Source organism: Diadema setosum, chromosome 10 (genome assembly GCF_964275005.1).
Source record: "Diadema setosum chromosome 10, eeDiaSeto1, whole genome shotgun sequence".
Classification (NCBI taxonomy): domain Eukaryota; kingdom Metazoa; phylum Echinodermata; class Echinoidea; order Diadematoida; family Diadematidae; genus Diadema; species Diadema setosum.
This window is the reverse complement of record NC_092694.1, coordinates 14,490,587-14,511,353: the sequence shown is the minus strand read 5'-3', so window position 1 is coordinate 14,511,353 and position 20,767 is coordinate 14,490,587. Positions and strand designations below refer to the sequence as shown.

The 20,767-nt window shown below is 38.5% G+C and overlaps 1 protein-coding gene across 1 annotated transcript in view; it reads right to left on the bottom strand.

Moving 5' to 3' along the window:
• Positions 1–10,615, bottom strand: part of LOC140234280 (transmembrane 9 superfamily member 4-like) — a 30,722-nt gene extending 20,107 nt beyond the window's left edge. Inside the window, exons 1-3 of the mRNA XM_072314340.1 lie at positions 10,483–10,615; positions 7,070–7,183; positions 6,016–6,165 (exon numbers count right to left, since the gene is read on the bottom strand). Of these exons, the coding sequence (XP_072170441.1) occupies positions 6,016–6,165; positions 7,070–7,183 (264 nt within the window). The 5' untranslated portion in view covers positions 10,483–10,615. The remainder of the gene's footprint in view (positions 1–6,015; positions 6,166–7,069; positions 7,184–10,482) is intronic.
• Positions 10,616–20,767: the final 10,152 nt, after the last annotated feature.

The window sequence follows — 20,767 nt, the reverse complement described above, 5'->3', positions numbered from 1 at the left end:
GAACAGCAGCAAAATACTTGAGATCTGGATTGCAATTGATATCCTGCTATTTCTGTCTGTGCGAATACTTGCAAAAAATCTTGAGATACAAACTGTACAAGCTGTATGGATCAGGACTGTTATCCTGCTATTTTGTACATATAGTGTACAGTATGTGAATGCAGCCTTTGATAACAACATTCTCCCACCTCCCAAAACAAAGAGCTGTTCTACAATGTAATGAACATACACTATTATGTACATTTGTAGCATAATGCTATCATGGTACTCAACATCAAAGCAACTGCACAAATCAAAATGCATTCAGGAGCTCCAAATACAGACCCTGCAAATGCACTCATTCACACGCACTGTGCATGTGTATGCATACTGTGTGGAATGTGAATAGTTTAATGCATAAAAAAACTCTCACCATACTGCACATATCATGACATAAAATGTACTACAAATGTAACAGGACATCCAATTGTGAGTACACTCTGTGTATGAAACTATGATATGAAATCGAACGGATGCAGTACTTCAGCCCTCCACTATGATATGCAACAGAAATCATGTCCTGAAATATTGATGAGATTCATCCAATCCAATACACTTTCAATGCCACGAATCAGGGAGGTGAGACAAAAGTCCAATTCCTGCCACGTGCTGCACTTTCTGATTTTGTCAAATTGCCTTCCAATTAATTTGCACATTCATCTGAAAATGATGGTTCGGTAGCCATCACATCCCAACATACATGTACAACTACAAGTACCGTACATTGTAATGGCAGCAGAAACCAACATACAATGTATGTACATTGTACCGGTGCAGTGTACCAGGTACAGTGTACTGGTATATGTAAAACATGTCATACGAAGAAGGGTAAAAATAACATTACATTATGTACGTATATAAAGGAAATAAAAAAAAACTCCATTTATTGATGAAAAGATGCCATGTACATACTGTACATTTGTAAGCTCTGTAAAGGAAGTATATTATTCCATGTCTTCAATACGTCAATGAACAATGTACATTCCTTGCTCAATGCTATACGAAGTAGACTGTGCAGGATATCTTAATCCATGATGGCAGCATATGTTGTACATTTGTACATTGTATGAATGACAGTCTTGGGTTACACAATTGTTTTTGTATATTGTTTCACAAATCAAGTTGTACATTGTACATGTGTACATGCAGACCTTTTCCCTACACTGCAAATAATGATGATATGGAACAGAAATCAAGAAAAAAGTACACTGACTTTAATAAAAAAGAAAAAACACACACACAATAAAACAGAATAATCAGAAGCATCCCCACAACGAAATTCATATTTGACCCTGAAATCAACAAGATATTTTTAAATACTTCTGTCAAAAATTAGCAGCTCTTTGTAATTTTTTCCTGATTTTGTGCAGATCTAATGAATCTAAACACTTCCATATAATTTTCTCAAAATACAGAATATGCAGTAAACTTGAAAAAAAAAATTATGAGGACAAGATGATAAAATTCCACAGCAAAATTATAATTTTTATCACTGTCAGACAATAAAAATTACCATATTATCATAATTTCATCACTGTTGTATGTACCAGCTATACCGGTAATCTTGCAAGGTCTTAACTAGAACAACAGTGCCCTTTCAACTAAATTTTTCATTCATTCTGCATAGACGGACATATTATGGATGATGACCTTTACTGTGTGTACATTGTACACATCCACTGTTCAGCCACTAAAGCCCAGCTGTTGAAACGGAACTGAGTTTAAAACATTCCTATAAGGTACACAGACGCTGAAATGGAATTGGCAAAGGAGATCAATACAACATGTTTGCTCTACAAACACATTATGTCAAAGGTATAGGTAATTGGACTTTTCAAAAATGTGCACTGATGTACACACATTGTACAGTATAATTGCAATCTGCATATCAATCAATGCTTCTTCCCTGTTGCATGCTAGGAGAATGCCATATTAATTTGAGCCAGGATCATCAACAGGGAGAGTGATTTATTAAGTACTGGAATTTATGCACCCCCTCCCCCCTCCCCCACCCCCCTCCCCAAAAAAAGGGCCTTGTCAGACTTGTACACTGTAAATTGGCTAAAAAATGTAAAGTCTGCTATTACTTACCAAATACGCGGCTCATTCAAAACCTCTCCATCTTTGTGAATACATTGTACTGTCTGTTGCCCGTGAGTATGAAAAGCCGAATCAAGCCAACATTATTTGTAACTAACTACTGTATACGCCATACGAGCCTGTATATTCAGTGAGTCTAAATTTTCGTGAATCAGGATATCCATACAATTTCACGAGTGGTTAAATTCGTGAACGTGGAGTACCGTACTGAATGGGAAAATGTTATACACACATTGTAACATGTGCAGTACACAGTGGTGATCTTAATATACATGTAAATTTTACATGTTCTGTAATTCCACAAAAACCATGTTCACTGCTAAATTTGGTGGCTGATAATATTTGAATGCCCGCAGCCAATGGGCAATCACAATTTGTGACCCTGCACCTCAAAACAAACAAAAAGTCGCCAGACATGAATTTTTAGTTAAGACCATATTCTGAAACAGCAGACTTTAAGCTTTAAAATGATGTATAACTCAAATCAAATGAACTCTCCTAACCTATCTAAATATTGGAAAGAAAGCACAAACTCAGGAAAAGTGTGAACTGAGAAAAGAGGCTCTGAAGTACAGTGTCTATTCAAGCAAACCGTGCTGGCTGTACGATGAATGGGACAAAAACCAGGAAGTAAACCACCAGAGTAACAACAATGAAGGGATTATCAGATTAAACTGAAATTAAACATGCCTCATTAACACATTCTGTCCATAATTAATGCCAACTTTCAAAGCAGTAGCACTATCCTTTCAAAAGTTATTAGAGTTGAAAGTGAAGAGTGTGGACAAGGTTTTTCAGAAATGAAAAAGGGATTCTAAAGACACACCTAATCACACTATTCTACCAAAAATGTTCGAGATAAACTGCTAAAAAAACACACTTTCCTGCCCGTTTTATGATACCAAATTTTAGCATAATGTAAAAGAAGACCCACTCTTTCAGAAAATATGAAAAAGTCAAGTTCGGCTAGGTTGACCCATTTCACTTATTTTAAGTCCTCACGCAAAATCAGTGTGTGCGACTTTATGTTCGTTTTGAGGTGCACGGTCACATTTAGTCCCTTCCATACACGTTCAATGGGTTATCCGAGGAAAATACATTCCATCAATCATTTGTAAAATTGAACATGTTTACACCATCCAATATCATTCTGCCACGGGAAACTGTGCTGTCATGCACTACACTGTACATGTATAACCTACAGCTGTAATTGAACTAATTGATTAATTAATTCATTCATTCATTCATTCATTCATTCATTCATTTATTCATTCACTCTATACTGTGGTCAGTCTAACACTTCACAGTTTAACTATCACATCAGCTGACAGTGTACAGGATAATCTTGACGAGTTCACAATATTCAAAGTGTACTGTAGGCATACATGTACTATGTGTAGTTCACCACCCTACAGAGGGTAGCACCTACAGTCATGTTCACTTGTACACATGGTACATTGTATTTGTTTAGCTTCAAGGGTATTAAAATACAGGTTGCAAACCCTACATTCTGAAAGAGATGTTACAAGAAACAGTCTAATTCGCCATTTACTGGAGTAATGTAGTGTGTGCATAAACTGACAAGTACCCCGGTACAGTGCTGTATGTGTGTTCACCTTTTCCACATAAAGTACAGCTAGCAAGTGGCTGCAATTATTGTGTCATGTTTTCAGAGACAAACTTAGCATTGACAACCAAACTATACTATAGCCACAGTGGCTACAGTGACATTTTCAGGCACAGTCTGCAAATTACGGGCAATTTGAAGACAGCATTACATGCATTCAAGAGCTAAGATTGGCTGTTTCAACAAAAAAGTGCACACACCAAAGCGGGAGGAGACTGTCCTGAATAGAAAGAGCAAACAACCGCCCAAATCCAAAGGAAAACCACTCAACCAAACACTGCATAAAAAACAACTCTTTCTCTGCCCTCTGAAGTCTACCGAAGGAAAATATGCCACGTGTGAGTCTTCTACTAAAGGCAATATGTTGCCTGAGATCTCTTGGTATTCCATCACAAATGAGTAAAATCTGGAATTGTTTAGGTGCTGCACAGTATACAGAATAGTTTTTTTTTTTTTTTTTTTTTTTTTTCACTCTAGAATGCAGATTGCGCATGAGACACTCAGATTTTGGAATAACCATGTTGTGAGCTTATCTTTCCCCCCCCCCCCTTTTTTGATGATAGCTTGATACAAGATTTCAAGAGGCTCAAGGAAATTCACTAAAGAAGTTATATCATATGTACTGATCTTACAATTTACTACGTTACATGATGAAAACTTGGATTGTAGTTGGAGAATGAGTTTAAAGTTCAAGTATCAAAGAAGAAGAGCATTTTCTTTGCAACTGATTGACAAATTGCCCTGCATCGACGTAAATAAGCACTGAATTGATCAGTGTTTTAGTAGTAGCCATGATAAAAAATCATGGGCGTACATACTCAAGCGGGAGTATGTACGCCCATGATTTTTTATCACGGCTAACTACTAAAACACTGATCAATTCAGTGCTTACATGTATTTACGTCGATGCAGGGCAATTTGTCAATCAGTTGCAATGAAAGCATCTCCATGGAAGAATTTCATGAATTTGAAAAAAAAAGAGCATTTTCATTCTTTTCTTTTCTTTTCTTTTTTTTTTGATTCTGGAAAAGTTCATGAATTGATAAAATTCATAATGACAAGGTCTATTAAGTCAAACTATTATTTTGCTAACTCAGGGACTAATACTCCTCATATCAAAGGTTTCATAGAATTCATACCACAGCTTGATTACTATATTACAGTTATCAAACTGCTTTTGGCCAGTTGTGTCAAAGGTTTATTGGTCAAAGGTCATGGTCCTATTCCAAAATCAGACTTCGAAAGAGACAATGAAATACATTATGAGGTCATCTATTCTCAGTGAAAGTCTTCCCTGTGACAGGTGTATACATCTATACTATTGTATTAATATTGAAAGGGACTGGAATTAGGGATTGCTGTTTGCACAAAGTCTGAGGCCACACACACGAAGGGGTCAAAGTCAAAGGTGTGTGACAGGACAGCATCATGTCATCATGCACTCACCAGCTAAATGGGTCAGATCATGCATGATTCAAGGTGCATTGGACCCATCAATTAGAATCCAAAGTACAGCCCTGACTGTACAGCTGTATAATCCAGACTTTAATGGATATACGGGAATACTGCTTGAATGGGAAAATGTCACGGTCCAGTACTTTAGTCATCCTGATTACTATCAAAGGACAAGTTCACCTTCATTAACATTTAAGGATTGAGAGAATGTAGCAATATTAGTAGAACACATCATTGAAAGTTTGAGGAAAATCGGACAATCCGTTCAAAAGTTATGAATTTTTGAAGTTTTTGTGCAGTCACCGCTGGATGAGAAGACTACTGCAGTGTATGATGTCACATGCATAAGGAAAATACAAAATTTCATCTTTTGAAAAAAAAAAGTAGACATTCCCTCGACTCGTTACTGGCATACATGATGTTATGGGTAATATTATTCCCATTGCCTTTAGAAAGAGGCAAGTCAAGTCCTCTGTTATTATGCGAAAAAAGTGAAAATATGTTGAATTATCTTTACATTTTCTTTTATTATTGTACTCATATGACATCACGAGCCTGAGTACATGTAGTCTCCTCATCCAGCGGTTCCAACACATAAATTTTAAAAATTCATAACTTTTGCATCGATTGTCCAATTTTCCTCAAACTTTCACTGATGTGTTCTACTAATATTGCTGCATTCTCTCAATCCTTATGTTCATGAAGGTGAACTTGTCCTTTAACATGGTAACAACTGGACACTTTGGTCAGTTTTCACATCACAAAGTTATACAGCCCTAGAGTCTCTCTCTCACCTCATATTTGGTGTTGACAATCCTGTCCCCTCGCAGGACTTCTCCAAGGTTCTCGGACTCGTGGTGGATGTTTCCAGCCGACGGTGGGCAGAGCTTGACTGCATAGTATTCATAGGGGAGCTGTGTCTTTGTGCTGGTGAGCTTCACCCCCTGATGTGAGTAAAATGCACAAATGGAGAATGTGTAGGAGATTTACTCCTAAAATGCATTCATGTCATCGGAAAATCTACACTAATCTTCATTTGAAATGTCAATATTTTCAAAACGGTGTTTTTACAATACACAATTCATATGGATTTCTTCTTTATACAGGACCAGACACCCCCCCCCCCAAAAAAAAAAAAAAAAAAAATCTTTTCCAAGATACAAGTTCACTCATATGTACACGATTAGTTTGTAATTTGCTTCAAAATCCATACTAATATTTACTTGACATTTTGAACTGTTTGCACACCATAATGTTTGCACCTAACACCTGTAGATACAGATACATGTATCATAATAAACTTGCGCCCTTCTTGTTTTTTGGGGGTTTTTTTTGTCCCTACAAGTATACTGACAATGTTCTGTAAAACTAATTGTAATACTTAATACAGTACTGTACATCAGAAATAGAGATTTTGTACCTGAATAATACTTGTACCTGATACTTGCATAGACACGATCATTTTTTTTTCTTCAAGTTATTCAAGAAAGCAGTTTATTGTAATATTACTAAACCTTTGGTCATTCTAATTCTACACCTTCTGTGGAAACATTTTTTTTTTTTTTTTTGTGGACTGACAGGGAGTATCAGAAAAATTCTTTGTGCATACATTCAACAGTCATAAGAGTTATTGATAGGGTGAAGAGGACTCACAGGTTTCAGCATTCACACACATGACTTTATACTAGAACTTGAATACCCAATCATTAATAGAACAAACTCGAGCTACAATGTATCCAAGTTTAAAGAAAATTCTGTTTTCCAAAATACATCTGCACTGTAAAACTTTGTGATTTACACTGTAAAATTAAAAAGTCTCAGGATATTATACTCAGGACAAATACAAACCTTTATCTCTACTGATTGTCCAGTGGCAAAATCCACAGGAGCTACTCCTGGTACATAGAAGGCATCTGTGATGCTAACTGCAGCAAAGATCATGAACATGTAGGAGGAAATCATCTGGAGAGATAAAGAGAAAACAGAGTGAAAGCAAAGTTACAAAGATCACTGAAGGAGATACAAATACAACAGAAAGTATTCTTGATGTTTCAAAATGGGGAATGAGAAACACAAATTTGCTCATTTCCTTCTTTTGTATAACAGGTACCTCCTCATCAAACAAATATCTAAAGATAACATACATACATGTACATTACGACATGAGCCTGGATAGAAAATTCAACTGTTTCTCCTTATAACCCATTGAAGGTGAGCCCTAAATATACTCGAGCAGAAGTGTCTATGGGAAATGTGTGTTGTTGCAAAATCAGCCCGTCCTCAACGGGTTAAATGTACATCATTCATAAAACACTATCTGGGATCCTCATCCACCACAGGTGCTACCGTTTCATAGGTGTAACTGGGGTTATTCAACCCAGTAGCTTGAAGAGGCTGTCTATGTGGAGGGTTGACCCAATTGAACCCATTTGTTCACTGCCCACTGAAGTACACTGTACTTTATATTTGAAAATCAAGTCTTTACCGACTTTAGCACAGGTCTGCGCTAATGGTTCTATTAGCTGGCCTGTGCTATGTAGTTGTCTGTCAGGGAATACAAATTGTACCTGTACGGGCTCTCCAGTCCACAATCTTCACCTGTGTGTGTGCTGTGTAAAAGCACACAGTTGATTGCACGGATTTCCTAATACTGGGTTCGGCCAGCCTTCCAATTAGGGCCTACACTTTACAGTACATGGTCACCTCATGCTACTGGGGCGTTAAAACAGGAAAGTGGCTGTGCCAGGGCAATATTGCAGCAAACACTTCATAAAATATACATTTTTTTGACCATTCAACATCATAAGATGTACAAGTGTACACGGGCAAAAAATTGTAGCCCTGTAGGCCCTACATTAAAATTTGCATTAATGGCAGACTAAAAAAAACAACAAACGAAAACAGAGCTGGCATGAAATTCGTCTCAATGAAAGAAAAACTTGGATTGATGTGCAACAGTATCATCAGCTCACTCATTTGAACTCCACTTTAATAGTCAAATCAACTGTTTGAGCACTGTTTTGCAAAAATTAGCGAGTCTCCAAAACAAAATTCATGACCTTCCTGCCTTGACTCTCACCTTCCCTTATCTTTTGAACTGCTATGCCTACAACTTTGTATGACTGTTGTACAAAGTGTAGGTCTACTTGGCATGTATACGGCCTACATGTACAACAATACAGTAGTGTACTGTACATACACACCAAATATTTCGCGAGGTTTTTATTTTCACGAATCAGGTGCTATTCGCGAAATTAAAGACATGCAAAAATATTGACTCTGATCCCGATGTGAATGTGGCATGCGCATTTGCATTTCTCTGTTCGGTGCAGGACTCCACGATCGCGAATTTCACCACTTGCAAAATCGTTGGGAATTCCCGATTTGCGAAAATTTAGACTCGCGAAATATGTGGCGTATACAGTATATTCTCAGCCCTTCCCTTCCTTCCAGCGGGGGCCATCGGCACCTGCACCAAGGTTCGACCTCCTCTGCAAAGGTTCGACTGTGCGCAATACAGCCCAGGATCTAGAATCTATAGGTTTCTACATGTATGGTTCGACCTACTACTCATCGACCGCCTAATTTTTACTTGCTTGATAAGAATATTTAACACTGAAATTCATGTAAAACTTGACCTATGTGATTGAGAAAATCCAGTACTCTCAAATGCTGTTGTTCCCTTTTCAATTCGAAGTTTCAGTGCCAAAATATCACCGTCGAACTTGCGTGGCCTCTTTTCAGCTCCCCGCGGTGCCGCTTATTTAGATCGACTGCTATTTTTGCATTGACAGTGCACACAAACCGAGTTGTATTGAACACCGTGTTGTACGAAGCTTTTCAGAAAATGCATTGACATTACATTTACTCATTATTCTACAGGAGACAAAGAGGCGATATGATTACTGTTTATAAGTTGCTCAATGGAAAGTTGGGGATTTCTGGTGACATGTTCTTCGAACCAGCCATTCACTCATCAACAAGAGGTCATAAATACAAGCTCTTCACCAAACGTTCGAGATTAGAACTGCGAAGTACATTTTTCAGCCAGAGAGTAGTTGCAGACTGGAACAGATTGCCTCCTAGTGTTGTTGAAGCTTCCTCGATTAATAATTTCAAAGATTTATTAGATAGACATTGGAGGGGGGAAAAATTCAAAACCTCTGTTCCTCAACGCACATAAAGCAACAAAGTTGAATATAATTATATTATGTTGAGACCGGAATACTACAGGACCAGTCCTCTACTTCCGTATCAGATGTGATGTGATGTGATGTGATGATACATTATGGTTCGGTTAAAATATTCATTCGAAATGTTGTCCTTGATTAAAACCATTAATGCGCAAATGAACAGTGAAATTTCGTGTTTTCCCACACATCCTCATCAACGGTCAAAGCCAATACATTTTTATGCGCTCTGCGCGCAGTGCAGTGCGTACTAAGCATTCTGTGCGCCAAAACTACGCGGTCGGTTTCAAAAAGGGTGGTCGATATGTAGTTAGTACAGTAGAGCTACCTACACCATACATAATAATTAATATATTAACGTAGCACTGCAGGTGGTCAAATTATTTTGGGTGGCATTGTCGTCGAACTATCAGCATATGGGCAGCTTGCATTAATTCAATAATTGTATGGCCCGTCACTAGATCAGAATAACGATCTAAAACGAAAAGAGAGAGAAAAGCAAAAGGTTAGTCTCAACGGATTACATTTGAAACACATTTGCAACCTGACAAGGAGGGAACTGCTGCATTTGATTCAGAGTTTCTAAGGGGCATTAGAAGCCACCATACTAAATAGGGCCTATTTTTAATACATTCAGTAAAAGTGTTGGCTAGACCTACGTAGGCCTACATCATAGAGATTTCAGCTGAAACATGGCATGCACATCATGCATCTCTAACTTCAGTCCAAGATTAGTCCAAGACCTCACTCAGCTCATTCCCCCCCCCCCCCCCCCAAGAGCCAACGACAACGTTTAGGGGTAGAAATAGAAAGACCGCGACATGATGAGACACTTCTTAAAACCCTGTTCTACTGGACCTAGATCTAGTTTTACTAAAATTATTTTTTATTCATGGCCAGAGCCAAGCATGAGCATGATGAGAGCAGAGTTTACAAGCCTTTACAAAATGTGTAAACTTTAGATCTATTTTCCGCTCCACCCGAACACCTCATTCTCAATCATTGTCATTGATCATACGAGAAACACGTAATGATGAAATGTTTACAGAAAAGAGCAATTTGCAAGCTTACCTTGCATAAGAAGATTTGGACGTGTGACTGGGAATTAAACGACGTTTACCGTCAGACTTGGGTTTTCTCCGCTCCCTGTTTGCTTTGCAACAGTGCTGTACGACTACTATTCATAGATAGTGTACTGGCCCACTGTGTCCATGCATCCTATGTGTTATGCATGCTAGATAGGCGTTGAATGGTACAAGAGCGCATGATATGCACACACAGCGTCCAGGGAAAAGCCGCTTTTGACGCGACCGAGTCGACGTGGAACCATCGGGGATATGAGGTTAACGCGCAAAATGCGACCTCAAACTACTCGGCCCATTATGGCGGAAAGACACTGGCAGAAGGTGCCGGGTGAAGAATGCTTTCCACTTTATCTATGTTTCTTTTGTATACTAGCTGTCGTTAAACTATAAACTATGACTAATGTTCTTCTTCAGTATTATGATGTGATGAAAGTATACCGGTTTAGGAGCAATAATGTCAGTCAGCCCTGACAAAATTCGCTGGTATTTCTTCAAACCTTCCATTACAAGTTGTTAATATTTCAAAGTTTTAATAGAGTGTGGACCAGGAATCGATCATAAACATCTTATAATGCATGTATTGTTAAAAGCATTATTTGTCATTTGCAGATGAAACAAAACCCATCGTTAGTGCTTCAAAATAGTTCTAAAAATGTGAGTTAGGGATAGAAACGACCAATGTAAAATGTTTTGTTAGGTGCAACTTGTAATATACTACATTATACATATATATAAAATTGTTCTCATAGCTAATAAACCGTCTACAGCTCTATTGAGAAAAGATATCTCCCTATTATACTTAGTATTTTAGGCTTTATTGCAAATTTATGGTATAGGATGTTTTTTGATACAACTGATCTGCGTATATGCATCAAGTTCGAACAGGGAGCCTCATCACTGCTCCCAATTGGCCTATACACTTCTGAATGAGGCCCTTCATACAAGCCATGCTCTTCATCAGTTTCCTCCATTTCCAACACTTTTGATTCGGAATAGTCATAAAAGTTAAAGCATCCATTGTACTTGAATTCAGCAGTCACCGAGTGGCGTATAAAAAAAAAAGAAATAAATGCTTAGGCCTATTGCCATTGCATTTTGTGTGTGTGTGTGTGTGTGTGTGTGTGTGTGTGTGTGTGTGTGTGTGTGTGTGTAGTAAAGGAAATCTGCACAAATCTACTCATTGTATAAACAAATTGAGAAAATATCCTTGTGACCGGAATAATTCAACTTTATGAACTCGAGTGGTAATAAGCACTAAAACTGTCCCTCGAATGTTCCAACTATACAGCGCACATAAAGCTGTACGACTGTACATCAATGGTTGCATGGATTGGTGTATTGAACATTAGCATTTTTTTTTTTTTTTTAGGTAGTACTAATAGGATGATGATAGAAATTATTTCTAGTATTAATAAGTCTCTGGAAGTCTACCCAAGTCTCCGTGTTATGAATTTACCAGGGCCGGCGGAGTATTTTCAAAAGTGGGGGCCCACTTCCGGGTTTTATGAGCTAACAGAAAAAAAAAAAAAAAAAAGGTCTTCATCGGAAAAACATAACCGCACTAACATTTCCGATCTCTATTTACGTATACTTTTGGGTTAAAAAAGTGGGGGCCCGAGCCCCCATAGTCCAGCTCAAAAATTGCAACAGCCTCAATACCTTCAAGTCTGAACTGAAGACTTATCTTTTCCAGCAACTTTGTGAATGATGTGTGACACTTTGTTGGAGCTGGGTGCTTTTAATGTTTCTACAGATAAATGGCGCTATATAAATGCTGTTTCATCATCATCATCATCATCATCATCATCTATAATTCCGTTCTTGTAATTCTTTCTCTTATTCTTCTTCATTTTAATTTTATTGCGACGAATTTTTTGTTTCTTGTAGGACGGTTGTTGTTACTGATTGTCAGCAGCAATGCCGTCATCGTTATCATCTGAAACATCTTGATTATTTCCAATATCTGCACCATCATCATCATCCCCGCGGGGCAGTATCCCCGTCGCGACTGTTACCAATAGCAGGTTGTGTACTGGGTTGGGGGACGACTTTGCTAATCGTGACACGACTACGGTATGCTAGTACTAGTGCGTGTACTAGTGACATTCTCGATACAAATTCATGTACCGAATTGTTTAGGGGCCGATTTTGCCTAGCTTACGTTGCACCGATAATCGGTTATCGATACACGTTCTTACTATCGAGACAGTACGATACATGTGCACGTTGAGATTTTTTCTCTTGCATGAATTCCCACGAAACTGTCAATTCAAAAGCGAAAATTTGGTATGCACGTCATAAAAGTTACTACATTGTAGTACTTAATTGTTATAAACTGGTCACCTTGGAAACCATTTATCACCGCAGTCTTAGTTGATTTTTTTTTTCGTCTTTCCTTTCTATAAGTGAAGGTCAAATTTTAGATAGTGTCACAGTTTCAATCTCTTGATAGATAGATTGACAATTATGCAAGGGCCAGAATAGCCCGACCAGACGCTGTTACGCTATGCGAAAACAGCGTCTGACGAGCGCGGCATGCAGCCTCAAAGTGAGGAACCTCAACACAACTACAAAACTTAGGAAAATGTATACTTTTCTCCTTTAAACAGAATACTTTACTCACGTTAAATGCATGTTTCTATTACAGAAGAATAGTTCGCCACACTGGGTCCATGGAGACCACTTGCGATAAGTCCGTGGAACAAATAAATGACACTTTCTGGCGCAATTCCTGACCGTCGGTAAGTCGCGACGTACCATGTACAGCGACTAACCTGGCGTGAAAGATTGTGTACCGTGTGGACATGCTGGATATGATGATCAATTTCGGTAAGTTTCATTGCGTACATTTGAATACTGATAGCATCAGATGTAGAGTAAATATTGAAAAGTATACTCGTTGAGTTTGAGGTGACAAAAATGATGTTAAGTATCAAAATTCAAAGCTATCGTAATACGATTACGTCGCTCTCCTAGTGGTTGGTGGTCGCGCGCGTACAGCCCTGTCGCGACGTACCATGTACAGCGACTGGGCTGTGTATAGTTAGGGCCAGAATAGAAATCATGTAGAGATTCTGCTGCCCTAGCTGTCATCCTTACATGTGAAGCATTAAATAACATGTGCAAAATATTAACTCCCGAAGACGCTGAAACAACTACAATCAAAGAGAGCAAAACTATAGTTGAGCAGAAGAGAGTACCGGTATTGAATCAAGTCTTTCATATGCTTGTCATGGCCGGCGCCACGTTTTCAAAAATGTGTGTGTTTGTGGTGGGGAGGGGGGGGGGGGGGGGGGGGGCACTTTAGATTTCTGGTGCCACTTCCGGGTTTCACCAGCTAATAAGCTAACGCCAACGGGTATAGTAGAGCAGATAAGCCCTCAAAATCACGTGAATTGTGCAAAATTTGACTAAAGCATGAAACTTTCACCAGTGTTAGTACATACCATAAGATTTATTTTAAGATCGGGAGGTAAGTCTGATTTGACCTCTGATGACCTCCAGAGGTCAATGTACTTTAGATATCAGAAAATCGATGTTTTTAGACATTTGCAAATGATATATGTGGTTATGTTGCACTAAACATGCATTTATACCACAGAGAAATCATTTCCAGATTCAACAGAGCACTGACAGGTTTTTACCTTTGACCTCTGATGACCTCCAGAGGTCAATGAACTTTAAATATCAAAATATTGATGTTTTTAGACATTTGTGAATGATATATGTGGTTATGATTCACTAAACAGGCATCTATACTTCAGGGAAACCATTTTCTGATTCCACAGAGTATTGACAGGTTTTAACCTTTGACCTCTGATGACCTTTGGAGGTCAATGACCTCAAAATATTATATTGATCTGTGATGTCCTTGGTTAATGGTAACCATTGTTAAGATGTACAAAACAAGCATATCTCTCTTACAATGAAATTGTCTTCATATTCTAAAGAGCAGACAGGTTTCTACCTTTGACCTCTGATGACCTTGAGAAGTCAATGACCTCAGAATATCAGAATATTGAAGTATGACATCATTGGTGAAAGGTCAAACATGGTAAAGATGTACAAAACAAGCATATCTGTGTACAATGACATCGTCTTCATATTCCAAGGCACACAGACGAGTTTCTGCCTTTGACCTCTGATGATCTCGAGAGGTCAATGACCTCAAAGTATCAGAATAGTTTGGCATCATCAATGGTAAACATGATGATGTTTTAGAGAGCACTCGTAGGCCCCGTTTATTAACGAGCCATTACCGTTCACCTATGAAAATCACACAAGGTCAAATACCTCGAATGAAATGTGAGGATGTTAATATTGATATTGCGATAGTTAATAGTTAATAATTGTTTATAATGTAGGGCTTACAAACCATGCATTTCTGTTACCAAAAAAGTGGCTACTCATTCCGCAGAACTTTTCAGGTAATTATCTAAGTCGGGTATGTGCACAGAGCAAGGGGTGTCGAGCTGTTTTCACGTGGGGGGGGGGGGAACTTGGAAAATATTAAAGCATAAGTTCATGGTACAAAGGAATGAAGCGGAGGGGGAGGATGTGGGTGGGGGATAGGAATTTTTGCAGGTTTAGACCTGAAATCAGTGATTCAGTGTAGCTCTTGTTTAATGTGTGCGTCATCACTTATACGGAAGTTGATGGGGTGTGGGCGCATCTCACCTACCCTCCTCCCAAAGACGAAGTTTTTTTTTTGTTTTAAGAATATGATGCATACGTTTTGGGGAATATTTGGAAAATTATGGATCACCAAGGTGTACCAAGTCTATATGGATGGGAACCCAGCAAGCGCAGCGTTGGCGAGGGTAGGGTATTCCACTCCCATTCGACAGAGCTCTTGTATTTTGAGAAATGAGATTCAACGACCTGGCACACAGGCACTTTTGAAGGAATACCTCGAAATTGTATCAAAAAGGTGTAGTAAGTCAGCCATCTATGGAGGAAGACCAATCGACAGAAGGATGTGGGTGGAGGTATCCCCCTCCCACATTATGGAGCTTTTGCATTCTTTTGTTTGCAATTCAATGATCTCGTGTCACTCTTGGTTGAACTACCATTTTGAAAAAAAAAAAGTTCATACCCAAATGTGTAGCCATAATCAATGCATGGAAGAGAGGTTGATACAGCGAGAGGAGGGTATGAAAGGGGCTGTCCCCCAATCCTTCCCATGCGAGGGAGCCTTTGCAGTAAGAATAGAAATGTAAAAAAAAAAAAATCTAGTATACACATTTATGATGGAATATTTGGGAAATTATCAGTAAAAGGAGTGTACCAAATCTAAGGGTAGAAACCGAGGAGGGATTGTTAATTGAAAGATACACTACCCCCTCCAACAAGAGGGATTTTCTTTAATATGTCGGAACTGAAATTAAAGATCTAGTACATACTTTGTGATGATATAGAACAAAAAATGGGACAAAAGCACTGAGCGTATATGGAAGGGGACATAACGAAAGATAGTGTGGGGAAGGGGGTATGCAAAGGAGATTCTGCCTTTTAATCTGGTGCATACCATAGCTGAAATGTTCAGTGACAATTCATTTTCTGTCAAAAAAGTGAAGAAAAAAAATCTCAATCTCAGGAAATACTTGGAGGCAAAGTTTTATGTCCCCACCATTCCCCCTCCCATATTTTCTCGGGAGGCGGGGCAAATGCCTCTTGCCCTCCAAAATGAACAATCGTGCATATATAGGAAAGCCCTTTCATCTTTGGAATTCAAATAAAAATATCTCTTAAAAACATTTTTCATAGAATAAGGGAAATCATCCTTTACCAAAGTATGTTATATCTGTGGAAGGAACCAAGCAGGGGGAAGGAGTCTATCGAAAGGAGATATCCCCTCTCACAGAAGGGAGATTTTGCATTTCAGAATTAAATTTTAACAATCCGATGCACACTTAAAGTGAAAAACTGGGCAGTTTTCTGTCTAAAAAGCAAAAAACAAAAAACAACAAAAACTAACAACAACAAAACATAGTCCATGACGCACATCTAAGAATTTAATGGGGTGGGGGTCAACTATCCTTGCCACCACCCCACCCCTCCTCCAAACTGATGCCCCGGTATGTGCATGTGTTTTATTCCACTTGTTGAAAAGAAGAGAGAGTTTTAAGAAACAATATTGTTCAGTGGTCGCTATCCCAGTCAAGTTAATTGTTTATCAATAAGGTGATTTCCTTCACCTGTATACCTTAAGATGATGTAGGTCTGGTATTTGCCTTGCACGTTATTACATCCATTTCTTTTTTAGTATTCTCGTTTATATTTTGATGTGAAAGTTGTTTACTTTGCCACGATTTCATTTGTACATAGAAAAAATAATCCAAGATTGAAAATGAAACTGATACAATATTTAATGATTGACATGATGCACATATTGTGTATTTCTATAGCAATAAAAGTGAGCAATTCAAAAGGCGTGTACTCATTTCACTTACATGAACATTAGCGATGATCCTCTGACCCCTGGAGGATATTGAAAGATATGCATCAAAATGTAAGAATATTGATGTCTGGTCTCATTGGTTTGTAATGGCCAGCTGTTATGAAATAATAATTATATTTAAAAAAATGCATTTTGTGTGTGTGTGTGTGTGTGTGTGTGTGTGTGTGTCCAAAATTGTATGCAGAGTATTCCACACACAGTTCAATTTTGACTTCCATCTAGGACAATGAGCGGTTACTTTTTTCTCAACTTCACTGTAATATCAAAATCTATTGAAAAAACACGGTGGCGGCTGGGTCTAACACATTATCATTCCTTTTCGTTGGAGATCCATGCGGGATGGTCAATACAAACATAAAAAATAGATATCTCAGACCTAATTGTTATAACAAAGCTTCATATCCTCATATTTCCAACCCAACCCTCTATGCCCAGACAATGTAAACCACCCCATGGACTTACTTGGAGCTTTAGAATATCCTTTGTCAACAGAGAGAGACATCCAAACATTTGCAGTGCCGACTAAGATCTGCCATGGAACTGATTGGTATTGGCTCTGCATCATTGACAGCAGATCTCATTTCCTATTCTCCTTCTTCTTCTTCTTCTTCTTCATTATACTGTGTAATCTTGTAATATTCTGCCATGGAGCCTTTTCTTAATTGGTTAAAGAAGGTATCCAAAGAGCTATATGAAGCAAAAAACAACAAACAAATGCAAAAACAAAAAGAGAGACATATGTATCTTTAATAACAGAGCTGAATATTGAGTATCTCTCACCTGAAGTGTTTCAAAGAGATACAAGAGACAGTGGCCGAGAGTAGCCGCCACCTTTTTTGGGAGTAGGCCTACTTTGTGTTCTTGCAAATGATGCCTGACATTTTTGGTCATTTGCCCTTTTTGAAGAATGGAGCAATAGAGCCACAACTTCCTGCGGAGTGAATATTGTGGGGTTCTTGATGCAGAACATCATCGCTGAATTTGCCTGAGCTGTACTTTCTTACAGGGATTGCCATTGTAGTTTTGTTTTGATTTGCTTTGTTTTGTTTTTCAAGTGTGGCTGTAACACTGCTTGTTTTGCATATGATGGTCATTGCAGCTAAAGAGTGCATATCTTCTCTGGATCATTCCAAACTTCATGATGTTTCACCTGGGTGAATGGATCCCAGATGATGCATGCATATTCCAGGACAGTCCTGAGCGGCATGGAGTAGCAAAACACCTGAACTTTATGATACTCGTATCTTCGTCTGGAGAGAGTCTTTGGTTGAAGTATAACCTTTTTAAGCTGCTGTGGCGATTTGATTCCAGCTGAGCCTCCTATTGGAACTCCAAAATATTTTGCACAATCCGCTTTCTCCATGGTTTGCCATGAATGCTTATCTATTCCCTGGGTAGGTCTCGGATGGCAATAGCTAGTTGCAATACACAGGATTGCTTCATGTGGAATGCATGTTGGGCCTCACAGTATGTCGAAGTTTTCAAGATGGTCCATGATGTCGCAGCTGTGGACTATATACTCCAGGACCATGAGTCATTCATCGCAGTCATACTGTAACAACCCACCAGCTTTACACTGGCCAATACAGGCCCACCAGCTGGAAACTATGCAAATATTACCCATGAGCTTGACACTTAGGCAAACCAGTCCCATAATGAGTCCGACAAATGGGGGAAAAGATCTATGAGACTTACACTGAATAGATTAAACACTCTGTATATCAGTCTCGTGGGCCTTGTTTTCCTCGAGTGTCGAGATAATGGCCATATTTGCCTATATTTGCTAGTCTACATAACTAACCCAAACATAACAGTTGTATTTGAGGTCACTGCCATCACTCAAGAAACTTAAGCTTATTTCTGAAGTAATTGACCTCTCACATTTCAGAGATCTGTTACTATAAACCAATGCTCTGTGGAATATGCATACATACTTTGATCAAAACATCAGTGCGTGATTTGTACATGATTAAGCATTTACGATTACACCAATGAAGCCAAACATCAATACTGGTAAGCCTACACATGTGACCTCAGTGACCTCTCATTGTCCTGAGAGGTCAAAGTTGGATATAATGCACAGGCTAACGACCAATGTTCCATGGAATGACAAGATTCTTCTATAATAGCATAAATGATTGTACATCGGGTATTACAAAGTTGACCATTGACTATACATAGAATATCAATATTCTGATATTTTGAGGTCATTGACCTGTCACCTTCCTCAGAGGTCAAAGGTAGAGACACGTGAGTAATTTCTCTTGCTCTGTGGAATAGGAAAACAATTCAATTGTAATACAAATGAATATAACATCTAAATCATGTTTGTCAACCAATTGCACCAAATATCAATGTTCTGACATTTTGAGGTCATTGGCCTCATCATAGGTCATCTGAGGTCATCAGAGGTCAAAGGTAGAAATCTGACTCGAAAGGCTCAGTGGAACATTGAGGCAATTCCTCTTACAAAAATTAGTTTTTAGTACATAATTATCGTGTTTCAGTTATGAGTGACGCATTAAAATATCAATTTTCTGACATTTTGAGGTCATTGACCTCTGAAGGTCATCAGAGGTTAAAGATAGAAACCTGTCAGGGCTCTGTGGAATATAAAGACAATTTCACTGTGACAAAAATTAAGTTTTAGTACATCATTACTGTGTTTTATCATTAACCAATGATGCAAAATATCAATTTTCTGACATTTTGAGGTCATTGACCTCTGGAGGTCATCAGAGGTCAAAGGTAGAAACCTGTCAGGGCTCTGTGGAACATAAAGACAATTTCACTGTGACAAATATTAAGTTTTAGTACATCATTACTGTGTTTATCATTAACCAATGACGCAAAATATCAATTTTCTTAGATTTTGAGGTCATTGACCTCTAGAGGTCATCAGAGGTCAATTCAGACTTACCTCCCGATCTTAAAATTAATCTTATAGCATGTACTAACAATGGTGAAAGTTTCATGCTTTAGTCAAATTTTGCACAATTCTTCGGCTTATCTGCTCTACTATAAGAAAAAAAGGTCTTCAGCGCAAAACAAAGCAAAACAAAGCCTTACCACGCTCACACCTCAACTTCAGGTTTCTATATCTACATGTATTTCTTTCTAGTGCCACTACCGGGGTAAAAAAAAAAAAAGGGGGGGGGGGAGGGGGCAAAGTGGTGACACCTTATGTATTCCTTTATATGGTGCAAAACGTGCCCCCACCCCCCCCCCCCCCGTTCCACCGGCCCAGCTTGTAAATATTGGTAAATAAACTGTGTTGAAGTTTAATGTAAATACATGTAGCACTCGAATTGAGTAAATTTATGCGGTAAGTTACACAGCCAGTCTGCAAGAATTAATATACAATTTGTATAGTCGTCAACTATCCAAACGTAAATTCAACATGTAAAATATGTTTGATGAATACAAAACGGTTGCAGTAGACATCGATATCATGTTTAGATGTTGTATTATTCAAATGGAATGTATAATCATTGTAAATCATAATCTCAATCATTGAGAAAAATAGTCTTTATGCATCAAGTAATGTTAAATTACGAAGTTTTATGCTCGATTTCCTGTGGACATAATTATGCCAATTTTTCTCAAGAAATAGTAGTGGGTACGGTAGAGGGTAGAGTTCAATGCGCGCGCTGGCTGTGACTGCAGTTGGCTGTGCTATGTGGGGTACCAAGCCGCGCCGATCGATCGTGTATTGTACCTTGATTGTACTAACTGTATTGATGTGGTGCGTGCGTACAACGTACGCGTGCTATAACATCTACGCAAGGCAATAGCTATGTGCAATTATGCA